Source organism: Cryptosporidium parvum, chromosome 5, assembly GCF_000165345.1.
Source record: "Cryptosporidium parvum Iowa II chromosome 5, whole genome shotgun sequence".
Lineage (NCBI taxonomy): Eukaryota > Apicomplexa > Conoidasida > Eucoccidiorida > Cryptosporidiidae > Cryptosporidium > Cryptosporidium parvum.
This window is the reverse complement of record NC_006984.1, coordinates 844116-856802: the sequence shown is the minus strand read 5'-3', so window position 1 is coordinate 856802 and position 12687 is coordinate 844116. Positions and strand designations below refer to the sequence as shown.

The window sequence follows — 12687 nt, the reverse complement described above, 5'->3', positions numbered from 1 at the left end:
TCCACAGAAACCCACCAACTAGATTATTTAATTACGTGTTGCATGCAGAACTTCCCGCCGTTTCATCCAGAAATGTCAACATTTAGCATATTTTGAAATTTTTATACCGGTATTATTTTGCATGTGTACACTGGAAATTCCAAGAAAAGAATTAACTTGTTTAGAAATATCTAATGATGAAAAGCTGTAAGTATATAAATTATTTTCATATTCAATAGGATTTGATGAATTTTCTTTATTTATATTGAAAGTGTTGATTAATCCATTGCTATAAGCAATAAGTATTTCTTCAGAATTCTTACTTTCAATAGAAACTATATTATTTTCCGAGGAATCTAGATTTGTTTTGCTTGTATTTAGCTTGAATAATGGACCACATGTTTTTCTTATATCAAAAATTTCTACAATACCTTTAGATAAAATTCCTCTGCAAAAATAACTTGTATTTTTAATACAGCATAATTTAGTATGTGAAATTTTCTGTTCTGGAATTGTGTCCCACCCTAAAATACAATCTGCCAATAGTGAGGATGATTGTTTAAAAGGAGATCTTAAATCCATAGAAACTGCAAGTCCATTGTTTACTCCTATTATGATATTATCTTTGGAATAACCAAAACAAACATCCATTATTGTAAAATTCTCCATTTGAGAAATACTGAGAATAGATCTACTCTTATATTCATTTAACAAATTCTCTAAAATAGCTCCTTTTGAATATTTTATTTGTTCTGCTTCATCAACACTCCAAATTATACACCTTCCATCCAATGTTGAAGAAACTATATCTCCCTCAATATATTCTGAAAATGAAAAACTGGTTATTTTTGTGTGATATGAGTTATATACATTCTCTAAGCGCATACTATTTAACTCTAAGTCTTTAAGCCTTAAATCACAAATCAAATTTCCTTCTTTAAAGAGTCTTATACTATCACTAGCTGTTCCAAGTATACTTTCTTCAAGGTTAACTTCATTTCTAGGCATCCAATGTACTCCACCCACTGGACTAAAAATATGATCATATAAATATCCAATTTCAAGGTCGTTACTTTCACTATTATATATTAAAACTTCTACATAGTAACTCTTACCATTTAAATTGGACAATGCAATATATGTTTGTTTGTCATCAGGATTTGAATGGTTTAAGGGCTCTAAATTGTAAGCTATATACGGTGTTTTTGAAAATGTTTTTTCTATTATTAAAGATTTTTGCTCAAAATCGCATTCATTCATGTTATAATATATAAATTCTTTAAAAAAAATTGATATAAAATATATAAACAAGTTCAAATACCCATATAAAGCTTTAAAGTTAAAAGATAATTAAAATATATATTTCTTTTTTTTTCTTCAATACAGAAAAATTTTTTTTCCCTCAAGTTGATTAATCAAATTATTTTATCGGTACCCTTTATACCGGTATTTACGGTAACGAAATAAAAATTATTTTTTTTTTTTTTAATGGAAAATTTCCTGTAAAACCGGTAAATAGTAATTTTTGACAACACAACTGAATCAATTAACTAATATTATATTATCTTCATTATCAAATGTAAAATAAAGTTTTTTATAATGATGAAAAATGTACCTGAAGAACAACTATCAGAGATTATAGAATCTTTAAATACCATTATGCTTACAAACCCGGATCTATACTTAAAGTTGGCACAAGAAGAATTCAAAAATAGTAAAAATTTGAAGATTTTAGATGTCGATATCAAATATGTAGTCAATTCAAATTTTGTATTTATTGATGTTTCTTCTCCTATGACTAAAAATATCACTAAACTTGGTAGTATTTTCAGATTAGAACTAAAAATTGGGTTTACAAAAGAAATGCTTAAACCACAAATTAAGATTGGAAATCAATATAGAGAAGCTGAGACTTTAGAAGAACTTAATACTTCTGAGTTAACTGTTAGCTTTGACAACTTCTTGGAAAAAGATTTGAAAACTGAAAAAGGAGTAAAAATAATACAAGTTGAGTCTGTTTTGCATGAAATGGTTTTTGAAAAGATTTTAAAAGATGAAATTTTCAAATATTATATGATCTCTATAATCCATGACAGAATTCTTCTCAGATTAAAAGCTCAAATTGTTCCTCAAAATTCAGAAACTATTATTGAAAAGATTATCTCAAAAGCTAAGGCTGAAAGGTTGATACCAAAAAGTGGTACAACTGACCAAATTGGTTTTTCCAAAGACGAAATGACCATCTATGATTTGGAATTTATGAAGATGAAAAAACAGTCCATTAAGCATGTACTAAATCTAACATGTTATACATCTTATGATGAATTATTTAATGAAAAAGATACTGAATTGAAAGATTATCAAAAACAACTTCCAATACAAACTAAAGTTGTTGAAGAAGTAAAATCTTTAAATCCTAAAAAAACTATTGAATTGCCTACAGAATGGAAAGAATTAGATCATCTTTGTGGAATTCAGATCAAAAATGATTATTTACCTATAAAATTTAAAGCATTAATTAATTCTGGAAAACTTGTTTTCCTATTTCAATTTAATGGTCCAAATGGATTTATTAGTAATCTAAATAGAGCAAATGCTCACGTAAGTATACTCTCAGCTAGGGTAACTTACGATTCAAACACTATTATAAATATTAATTTGGAAGATTTTATTCAAGAATACCATCATTGTTCTCTTTGTAAACCAACTTTTGATTACAAAAATTCTATTTTAATGTGTAATCAGAAACTTCTAAAGCTTTCTCTTACTGTTAATAATATATGCGATGCTGTTAAACATAAGCTTAAGATGTAAAAAGAATCAAATAATTCTAGTTTGAATTTTCCTCAACAAACTGAAATCTCTTTGTTATTTATATACTTAAATACATCAAAGTTATCTTTATTATCTTCAAACCATCCAAGCTTATCAGATACCAGATGATGATTTTTGCAATTATCACATCTAATTATGACAATTCCTTCATTATAAGCCTTCTTGCTAAACTTTTTTGTAATCTTGCTATTACAAACATTACATACACAACTAAAAACATACAATCCATCTTCTCCATAATCCAAAGTACCCTGAATATTATTTAGATCCACCTTCTCTTGATTATCTTTTAATTCATTATTATCGTAATTTGAGCAAGCTTGTTTCGACTTTATTTCCATCTTACTCTCTGTAAATTTATTGTTTATTGTTGAAATAAATTTCTTACATGATATTGGCATTGTAAAGCTTCTCACAAAAGTATTCGTAATCCATTTATTGCTTCTTATTCTTCCAAATATATCTCCCCCACTTTTAAAAAGTGACCTTCTAGTAATTAGAGGTAATGAAGTTCCTAGAACTCTTCTTGCCATTACAAAATTTTTTGATTGAATTATCATTTTATGTACCATTCAAAAATTATATAGGATCAAAAATTTAACCCATTAATAAGTCCTTAAAGTCCATTGCTATGAAAATTTATTCCATAACATTATTTTCTTCATACAATATTAATAATCTAAATAAATATATTTCCCGCCATTTGGCGGCAAGTCAAAAATTACATTAATAAAAATGTGCACAATAATAATTAAAAAATTGAGTTAAAAAAAAATTGAAAAAGGATGATAATTTAAAGAGTGAAACTGAAAACTTAGAGCCGTAATTGCCTAAAATTTAAATTATCTTCATTATTATTTTTGTATATTGTTCCAATGTGCATGCACAAATAAAAAATACATGTCTAAAAATACCGTACAGGATAAAATAATGTATAAATGTAAATATTAGACAAAACGTGAATAAAATAAAATTTATTTCATTTTAAGATAAACTAAGATTCTATTTGAAGTAGAATAACAAATTTTATTGTTTGAAAAAACAAGGCTAATTTCAGCTTTGGAATTTGTTTATTAAAAGCTACAATATTATTGAGTAATTCAGAGTTGCTGACAAATTAAAAATGACTGGTGAATTAGTTTCCAGATTACAAAGAGTGAGAGCTCAGATGGATGACCATGCAGTTCATTATGTAGGAGGAGGTGAATCTTCAAGAGCTGATGCAAGAAATTCAGTCTTTAAGCTTAAATGGAAATTTGCAACAATGCCAGATAAGAACAAGATAAAGATTGCAATGGATATGCATGGCCATGTTTTAGGAGAGCAAGATCCTTCAGATGATGAGGCATGGGGTAACTGGAATACAAACAAATTAAAACAGTGTAAAATGGTCGGTAAGCTAGAGCAAACAAAAGATATTGGTAGTGTTTTAGTCTCTGAATTTGAAAATGTAACCAAGACAGAAAAGGAAATGGAAGCAAAAGGTTTGATTAATACACCATATTTGAACGAAAAAACTGAGACAGAGAAAAGAGATGAAATTTTGAGAGAAGAAGAAGCTTCATCATCTTCTGATGATGAATATTCTCAAAAAGACAAGAATGGTGTACAAAGATTCAACACATTACAGAAAGAATTTATGCTCCAAAACTTGACAGAATGGTATAGAGAAATTGTTAAGCAATACAAAGAAGGAATTAAGCTAATTAAAGTAGCCAAGTCAGGAAAGAAGTTTATTCGAATTGTAAAGCTTACAGATTCTGGATTCTTTGAAATATCTTCAGTTACATCAAACAGTGATAGAATGGTCCATTTAACTGATATAAAGAATATAGAGTTGGGAATTGATGCTCCAGAATTCAAGGAATGTAAGAAAGTTAATCCTAAAAACCCTCCAGTACCAGGATTATCTTGTGTTATAAATCTACCTGATAAAAAAACTTTGTGTCTAATGTTTAATGATGAAGAAGCAAGAAATTCATTTGTATTTATGATTAGAGTTTTAAAGAGAAAGTTTGAGAATTACAAATCTAAATAATACAATATTGTTGGTTTTGTTAATCTTCAATTGCGCATATTTTTGGTTAGATTCAATATTCATTCTTTATTTTGCACTTTATCTGTTATAATTAAATATTAAATGCTACTAATTACTGTAGATTTCGTAAATTAGAAAGAAAAGGAAGAGATGAGGAAGAAATCTATTATAGATAAAAAAATTAGATAATATTGTAAGTAGCCTCTCTAAATGAAATAAATGTATTTACTTTTACTCATCTTATGGAGGTAATAATAGCTTGCGTCCAATGCTTTAACCTCAAAGCAAGATGATAATTCTTCCAATCTTAATTATCGATTCATCCAATTCTTTTGAGATTTAGATAATTAATTAAGTTACAAAGGTTGGTACAAAAGCTCATCCCATCTAATTCTGAGCTAAATGTTAAACAGATAGATTTCATTTGTGTTCCAAGATCTATAGAAACTAGATATTGAATATCTTCATTCAATTTTACTGGTTCATATCCCTTTCTAGTTGTGAATTGGCTGATCAGTGTTTTCTTGTAGTTTGAAAAATCACTAAAAGCTACGTCTAAGACAAACTTTAAAGGCACCTCTAGCAATACTCCACCAAAATTATCCAATATTAAGCTGCTTAGATTCTTTGAAAGGTATATTGCAATATACTTCGTATCGCCTATTGTTAAGTCTATAACTTGTTTTACCATGATTCCTTTGTTTAATATTTGGATGAAATTTAACAAGTGATTACTAATTTGAGGTCCACTTCCAATTATATTTCTAATAAAATTACTATCCATGTCGTTTGTCTCAAAGTTCATTTCTTCGAACCTTTTAGCTTCGTATTTAGGTAATAAAGATAATTGGTTAGTTCCAAATCTTTGGCGTAAATTACTGGTCAAGTACCTTATTGAGGTGTTCGGTCTGAAAGAACTATAGTTGGAGGTATTTCCAAAACAGGCCCCTGAAGAATGAATATAATTCATCATTCCATAACATTGGGGATTATTTTTGATAAGTTCTTCAAACTCAAACTCCGGCTCAATATTTGATCCGCTTTCATTCGGAAGTCTACAACATTCAAATAACTGATCAAAAAATCTACAAAACATTGGGGCGGGGTAATATTCTTCAATTTTGTTTAATATTTCACTTCTTTCCCTTAAATATGAAAACAATAGGCTCTTCTCATCATTATTTCATTCTCAATTAGAGAATAAGTTTTTTTTCTCTAGGAACTTGTTCTTAGAGTCCTAAGTGCTTTAAACTAATTCTTATAAAGAGAGTCGACTTAATGCAAATTAACAGATTAAAAGCTTTCCTTTTTTTTCAAATTCCTGAAAAATATCCTCAAAATCCCCTTCCTTTTTTTTTTATTTCAACAAACTTTTTTTTTACATCGGTAAACTGAAAGTTTACCCTTTTCCACACACACAATCTTTTTTAAGCCTATAATATTAATAGATATATAAATAAATATTAGAAATGTGGCGCCAAATGCATGCAATTTTCCTAGTCTTCATCCCAAAGATATGAGATTGGCTTAATATTCTGGAAAACTTGTTCAATATGAGGAACAATTTCTTTAAAAACATCCTGTTTATATGGTGTTGATGAATAAGAAAATTATGAAGATTAATTTTTATGATTAATTTTGTAGATATTTTATTTTAGTTAATTGAAATAAATATGTGGAATCAAAAATAATATTAGAATTAAAAGAATAATAAGTTGAATAAATGTTTAAACTTACATCAGGACTTTGAGATGCATTAATGTTTCTCCAGAAAGAATAATTTGAGAACTTTTGATAGACTTTGCGTACACTGATTTGGTCTGAAATATTCTCATAGATTTCTACACCAAAGCCTGATCTAGTAGAGGATAAGTCTAAATTAACTTCTAGAAAAACAACAATATCTGGAGAAATTAAGCCTTGCTCTCTAGATTTACACCATTCAAAATCTAGATTAATTGCTCCCGAAGAATAAGCAATTCCTGAGAATGAGTATCTATCGCACACAACGTCAATTCCATTTTCTAAGTTCTCCTTAATATAGTTATTGAGTTCCCATCTGTTTGCAGTAAATAGTAGATGAGAAACTTGAGGTGCCATTTTAATAGATTTACCCAAATAACCATCCAACATTTTTCCTATATTTGTTGAACGATCTGAATTTAAATTGAGACAAATATACTAATGGTAACTTTTCTTAATGATACGTACCTGGGAATTTAGTCTCAACACATTTTCTTCCAATACTAATAAGGTAGTCGTATATTTTCTTAGATTGAGTGGTTTTTCCGGATCTAAACAAATATTCAAGTTAGCAATGTTTAACAAGACTTCATAAAAAGGGAATCCCTCTCCTCCATTAGTAATTTTGACTAACTTTAGATAAAGGAATTCCTTTCTCTCTTTCTGCCAGCATATCCCCCTCTTCTTACCCCCAATTTCATATTTATTTCTTCTCCACCCCTCTTAATATTTAAATTTTAACAAACTTACCTATCTGTTCCTTCTAATACTATAAAAATTCCTCTGTTCTTATTTGAGTTTTGTTCCTGCATTATATCGAGAATAAAAACTTTTAAATCAAGTTTTTAAATCAACATTTAAAGAAATATTTTAAAATCGTATTTGGCGCCAAAGTTACTTGCGCTTACATGAAAATGTGGGCAATTACGTGTTAAAAATAAGAATTTTAATAGCAAAAGAAATTATTTGGGGCAAAAAAAAGCTAAAAAACTTGGTAGTTTAGAGTTAGTATTGACATTTAGTAAGATTAAGATGTGGATTTATTAGGAATTAAGGTCAATAATTGGAAGCTCTTTCAATTTTCTTTAGACTTGAGTTTTCAGGCAAATGCCTGATTAATGTAAAAGGAAGAATCAAGCTAAATATAAATATAACACAAAACTGTCTTTAATTTGAATTATTACGAAGGAAAATGTACTCAGCGAGTAAATCAGATGAAAATATTAGTCCAAATATAGATAGTAAGGAAGAAAAGAAGATGAAATCAGTATTAAGTTGGAGCCAAATTCTAAATTCTGGGGATTCTGGTAGTGGAGGCACATCAAATAAAAGAAGAAAAAGGAGTGTGAGTAGATTTAAGTCTGGTGTACAATCTAATTCAAGTATCTACTCAAGTTCAGTCATTAATCCTTCAAATCAAAGTAATTCATCTTTACCTTTAAATTCTAGTTCTTCAAACAAAGTCAATAAGGAAAACCTATTAAAAAAGAGAAGAGAATGGAGACAGAATTTTCAGATTAATCGAATATTTTTTGAAGAATTCCCAATATATAGAAAGGAGTACCAATATCCAAGTGATTGCAAACAAGAAGATACACAAAATACAGAATTTGATGATTTATATGTTAAGAATATAAGAGAATCGCTTAAGCTTATACCTAGAAAATCCAAAATTGAATTTGAACAAAATAGAAATCCTTACTTGGATTTTTTTGGCAATAAGAAAGTTTGTTTACTTGGGGATGAAGAATATTTGTATCATAGTAAGAGACAACTAATATTGAAATTAAGATGGTATGGAGCTAAAACTCTGGATTACTATTCATCAAGAGCTGACTATGTGATTTGTCCCTCAACATATAATGAGGTTATGGAAAAGCTTAAAGATCTTTCAATGCCTAGAGAGAAAGGACATCAAAACTCCTTACATAAACTTCAAATTGATCGAGACAATAATGCTGTTCATTTTGAGAATTTACGTGGAGTTAGAATTGGGCAGCAAATTAAGCTTACAGAGTTGGAATTGTTGGAGTTTGTAGGTGAAGATTTTGAAGTTGCATTGGAAATGATAAATATTTCTGAATTTGAAAGAAATACATGGAATGACATTGAAAATTCACATTATAAAGTGAAGCTGGAACTTTCAAGGCCAAAAACAATGTGGGAGTTTATTGGAAACAAGGATTGTGCAGATGAGTTATATAATAGCCTATTATGTCTGAGACTCCAATGTGAAGATGAAGATATATTGAAAAAGCAGGGTATAATTCACCAAAATTTAGGTGATTCAGATGAATTCCAGAGAAACCGTCAAGTAGAGGCTCTAGAAGATGAATCATGTGGTATATTTGTATTAATTTCTCCAGGTAACGTTGGTTCTCAAATTTGTGCAGAGCTTGCAGCTCTTGGATGTGGTTATGATATAAAAATATATAGAGGTTCAGATGTAGTGGAACCAATAGTGAAACAGTGGAAGAAAGGTCATTTCTTCAAACTATTTGAGGATTCTGAATCTCCCCCGATTTGTACTATAATGACAGATTGTAGTGGGGTAATTAAAACAGGAGACATATTAAAGATCAAGAATTCTTATTATAGTTCTGTATTTTTGAGGGATGAAGCAGGTGGTGGCTTTAGTACAGGAAATCATAAAGGGAAAAGGGAAAAGTCCGTAAAATCCCAGAAATATCCTGTAAATAGCAAAGTAGAATCTTGGGAAAATTCTCAAGAAACTAAATTAGTAGTTAAAAAACAGAATCCAGGAGCTATTTTATTCATATTAGAAGAAACTTCAGAAACTGCACAGTTTTTTCTAAGTCATTGTAATAATAGCAGTAAAACCTTTGGTTGTAATAGATCTTATACCTTATACAAGCTAGATGGTGGATTTTCAACTGGTCAAGTTATTAAGGTTCTTAGATTTAATAACTTAACGAAATCAGCCGTTGCATGTAAACTATATACAAGATTTAAGAATCCTACATTACTTAGTATTCTAATTGGTAAATTTGGCCCAAATATAATTAAAGCTTCACAAATGATGCACTGGATCCATTTAATAGATTCTTTGGACTTAAGCAATATACTTAGTTGTATTTCCCTATCATATACTCCAATACTTTTTGACTCAATTCTGGAAATTCCTCTATTAATGATTCAAAAATGTCTATTAAACCAGGAGGAAACAACAATGAGGGAGGAGATTTGGAGCTTTAGTTCTTTTGGTCTTATAGATGATCAAATAGGAAATTTTGAAGTATTACTAAAAGTAATGCATGACTTAGTTACATCTATAATTGCTTGCTTGGATTTAGTAGAGGAAAGTAATAATAGCAATAACAATCACAAAGAACATCATCTTGAATCTAAGAATGAAAGAACCTCAAATTACTCTTTGGGTTTTGAATCTCCACAAATCATGATGAATGAGTCTTCTCAAAGTTCAAACAGCTTCGTATATGCAAAATTTCTCCATGATTTAACAGAAATGGATTCTCAATATCAAATAGAGAAGTTTCCTCATTTGGTTTTTCATTCCTCAGGAAACTCTTCCCAACAACCTCAAAACCAATTAAACCAAAGCCAGAGCCAATTACAAGTACAACAATATGAGCAAAGAGTAATTTGTGAGTCTTATTTTACAACTTTATATTCTGTTTCTCTCTTTAATTTAATTGCTATTCTCAAACAAAACATTCCAATTGAATCACTGTATTCTGAAAAGGTGATCAATTTAGTTAATGATAAGCTACTCAAATATAGTCCAATTAATACTGGCTATGATAAGAATCTTACCAATTACCATGTTAACAAAAAGCAGGAATATTCTTCAAGTTGGAAATACATGGAATATTTATTTTTGAAGCAGGCAGGAAAGTCAACATCAGCAGTAACCTGGAGATCAGTTTCTACTGATTCCAGTATACCAAATTTATATTATAAGAGAGAAGTTTGTCAGGCTAAGTACCATGATGTGGTTGCTTATGTTCCTTCAAAGATTCCCAAATTGAGTATAAGAATTCCCGATCTACTCAGACATAACTAATAACTTGTTGATCTTTTATTTCTAGTTTGTCCCCTAATTGCATATATAATATATACATATATATATCTAAATATCTACTCCTTCCTCCCCCTCTATTGAATTTGTTTTATTTATTTCTAAAATACATTTTTACTAAATTTCTTCTCACTATATTAAAAGCTCTTGTTTGAAATTATTTTAAAAAGACAGGAAAGATTTAGAAATCAGCTCACATCTTCTCTTTCTTCTCACTTGAAAATAATAACAATAATAATAAATATTATTATTACTATTATTAGTAATATTGCATTATTTTTATTGTTATTAATATATTTCTCTTTACTAAATGCATGTACTCCGGTATATGCAGCCATGTTGGCGCCAAAGGTCAAAAAAATATATATATAGTTGAATTATTTGCATGAGAAATGACGTGTCAAAATTTTAAAGAAAAATAGAGTTAAAAAAGGTATTTGAGTAAATATTTAAAACAAATGGGAAACACCAATGAGAAAGTGAATATATCTGAGAAAGATATGGTAAATAATGATTCAGGAGGAGCTAAATTAAAGAAAGAAAAGGGTGAGATCACAAAAGAAATGAAGAACAAAGCTAATAAAAGCGATGAAAAGGAAAAAATAAAAGTAAGTAAAGGTAAAGGAGAGCTTGAAAAGGAGGGTAATAATGATGAGAAAAAAAGCAAAAAACAAATAGAAAAGATAGATATAATGAATGATAATAATACACCTGAAAAACATGAAAAAAGAGATAGTGTTGTCAAATTTGAAATACCTCTTAAAGACAAGCTCAGTCTTAAAAGAAGATGTAGGTTAAATATTCCTCCATGTTCTAGAGTCCCTGAGCCAGATTATGAAATTAAACTGTTAATCAATGATAAATATGATGGTCCATTTAAATTAGAAATGAAGAATAATCCATGTGAAATACATATTACAGGATTTGAAGGAATTTTGTTAAAGAGAATTAAGAAGAGAGACATTATGTTTGTACAAACTATTAAGAATGAATGCATTCGAATGTTTATAAAAGGTTCAGAAGACCAAGAAAGTGATAATTTAACAAATAGTGAACAATTAGATAGTACAAATATGTATACATCTCAGTATTTGGGTGAAGTTATGCAAATTATATGTAAATTTGTAAATAAACAAGATTGTGAATCATTTGAATTCTTTTTTCCATTTATATATGGATTAATTGTTCATAGTGATAAAGTTAAGATTCCTGTTTCAGATTTTGTTGATTTTGGTGAATATGTTATAGGTACTAGTAAGCATATATTAAAAAGATTGGATGAATATAAGAATTTTAATGATAACATTTGTGAAGATAATATGAGCATTGATGAAGAAAATGAGGATGATCTATTAGATTCATATGAAAAAAAGATGATAGCTCAAGAAAGGGAATTTTTCTCAAGAAGTAATTTAGAGTTAATATATAGAGCAGAATCACCTTTTGGTTTAGAAATTCCTAATTCTTCAGATGATAATATTGAAGATAAAGAAGAAGAAGAAAGAATTTTGAGAGAGAAACAGGAAAAATATTCAAAGTTTTTCCCTGTTACTATCATAGGAGAAGCAGAATCTGGAGGAATCATTACATTTAAAGATATATCTTCAATAGGATTAAAATATGTACCAGAAGTTATAGAATGGAGAATATCAAAAAATATTGGTGGTAATAAAGCTGAGTATGAAGAGATACCAATATCAGTTAGTAAATCATTTCAGATTAATATAGATCATGTAAGTTTAATATTAAAGAATTCATTTTCATTTAAATTTTATGAATTTATTTAATTAATCGTTTTTTTTTCTTTTTTTTAGGTTGGAAGATATATACAGGCAAGAGTATTTAGACATATTGGACAAGATTTAACAGATACATATATATTTTCAGAAGCACAAAGTAATATAATTATTCCAGGAGATCAATTTTTAGTTAATGTTTCAGAATTATTAATATATGGAAAAGTTTATAAAGTAGATATTTCAACTTATGATGCATTATTATTACTTTCTGTACAGAATCCAACATATTATAT

The 12687-nt window shown here is 28.5% G+C and overlaps 8 protein-coding genes across 8 annotated transcripts; 4 read left to right on the top strand and 4 right to left on the bottom strand.

The window, feature by feature from the left end:
• Positions 1-75: 75 nt before the first annotated feature.
• Positions 76-1239, bottom strand: cgd5_3680 (WD repeat containing protein; the record flags this gene model as incomplete). Its single annotated transcript, XM_625534.1, has 1 exon — positions 76-1239. The coding sequence occupies one exon, from the start codon at positions 1237-1239 to the stop codon at positions 76-78; it is 1164 nt and encodes a 387-aa protein (XP_625534.1).
• A 339-nt stretch (positions 1240-1578) lies between these two features.
• cgd5_3670 (hypothetical protein) lies at positions 1579-2793 on the top strand (the record flags this gene model as incomplete). The annotated part of the gene is made up of 1 exon (XM_625533.1): positions 1579-2793. The coding sequence occupies one exon, from the start codon at positions 1579-1581 to the stop codon at positions 2791-2793; it is 1215 nt and encodes a 404-aa protein (XP_625533.1).
• Positions 2794-2825: 32 nt separating this feature from the next.
• On the bottom strand, positions 2826-3386 carry cgd5_3660 (hypothetical conserved protein; the record flags this gene model as incomplete). The annotated part of the gene is made up of 1 exon (XM_625532.1): positions 2826-3386. The coding sequence occupies one exon, from the start codon at positions 3384-3386 to the stop codon at positions 2826-2828; it is 561 nt and encodes a 186-aa protein (XP_625532.1).
• A 551-nt stretch (positions 3387-3937) lies between these two features.
• On the top strand, positions 3938-4852 carry cgd5_3650 (hypothetical protein; the record flags this gene model as incomplete). The annotated part of the gene is made up of 1 exon (XM_625531.1): positions 3938-4852. One exon carries the CDS (start codon positions 3938-3940, stop codon positions 4850-4852), a length of 915 nt encoding a protein of 304 aa, XP_625531.1.
• A 319-nt stretch (positions 4853-5171) lies between these two features.
• cgd5_3640 (hypothetical protein) lies at positions 5172-5948 on the bottom strand (the record flags this gene model as incomplete). The annotated part of the gene is made up of 1 exon (XM_625530.1): positions 5172-5948. The coding sequence occupies one exon, from the start codon at positions 5946-5948 to the stop codon at positions 5172-5174; it is 777 nt and encodes a 258-aa protein (XP_625530.1).
• A 536-nt stretch (positions 5949-6484) lies between these two features.
• On the bottom strand, positions 6485-6985 carry cgd5_3630 (thymidylate kinase; the record flags this gene model as incomplete). Its single annotated transcript, XM_001388251.1, has 1 exon — positions 6485-6985. The coding sequence occupies one exon, from the start codon at positions 6983-6985 to the stop codon at positions 6485-6487; it is 501 nt and encodes a 166-aa protein (XP_001388288.1).
• Positions 6986-7787: 802 nt separating this feature from the next.
• cgd5_3620 (hypothetical protein) lies at positions 7788-10640 on the top strand (the record flags this gene model as incomplete). The annotated part of the gene is made up of 1 exon (XM_625529.1): positions 7788-10640. One exon carries the CDS (start codon positions 7788-7790, stop codon positions 10638-10640), a length of 2853 nt encoding a protein of 950 aa, XP_625529.1.
• A 473-nt stretch (positions 10641-11113) lies between these two features.
• cgd5_3610 (hypothetical protein) lies at positions 11114-12442 on the top strand (the record flags this gene model as incomplete). Its single annotated transcript, XM_625528.1, has 1 exon — positions 11114-12442. One exon carries the CDS (start codon positions 11114-11116, stop codon positions 12440-12442), a length of 1329 nt encoding a protein of 442 aa, XP_625528.1.
• Between the last annotated feature and the right edge of the window lie 245 nt (positions 12443-12687).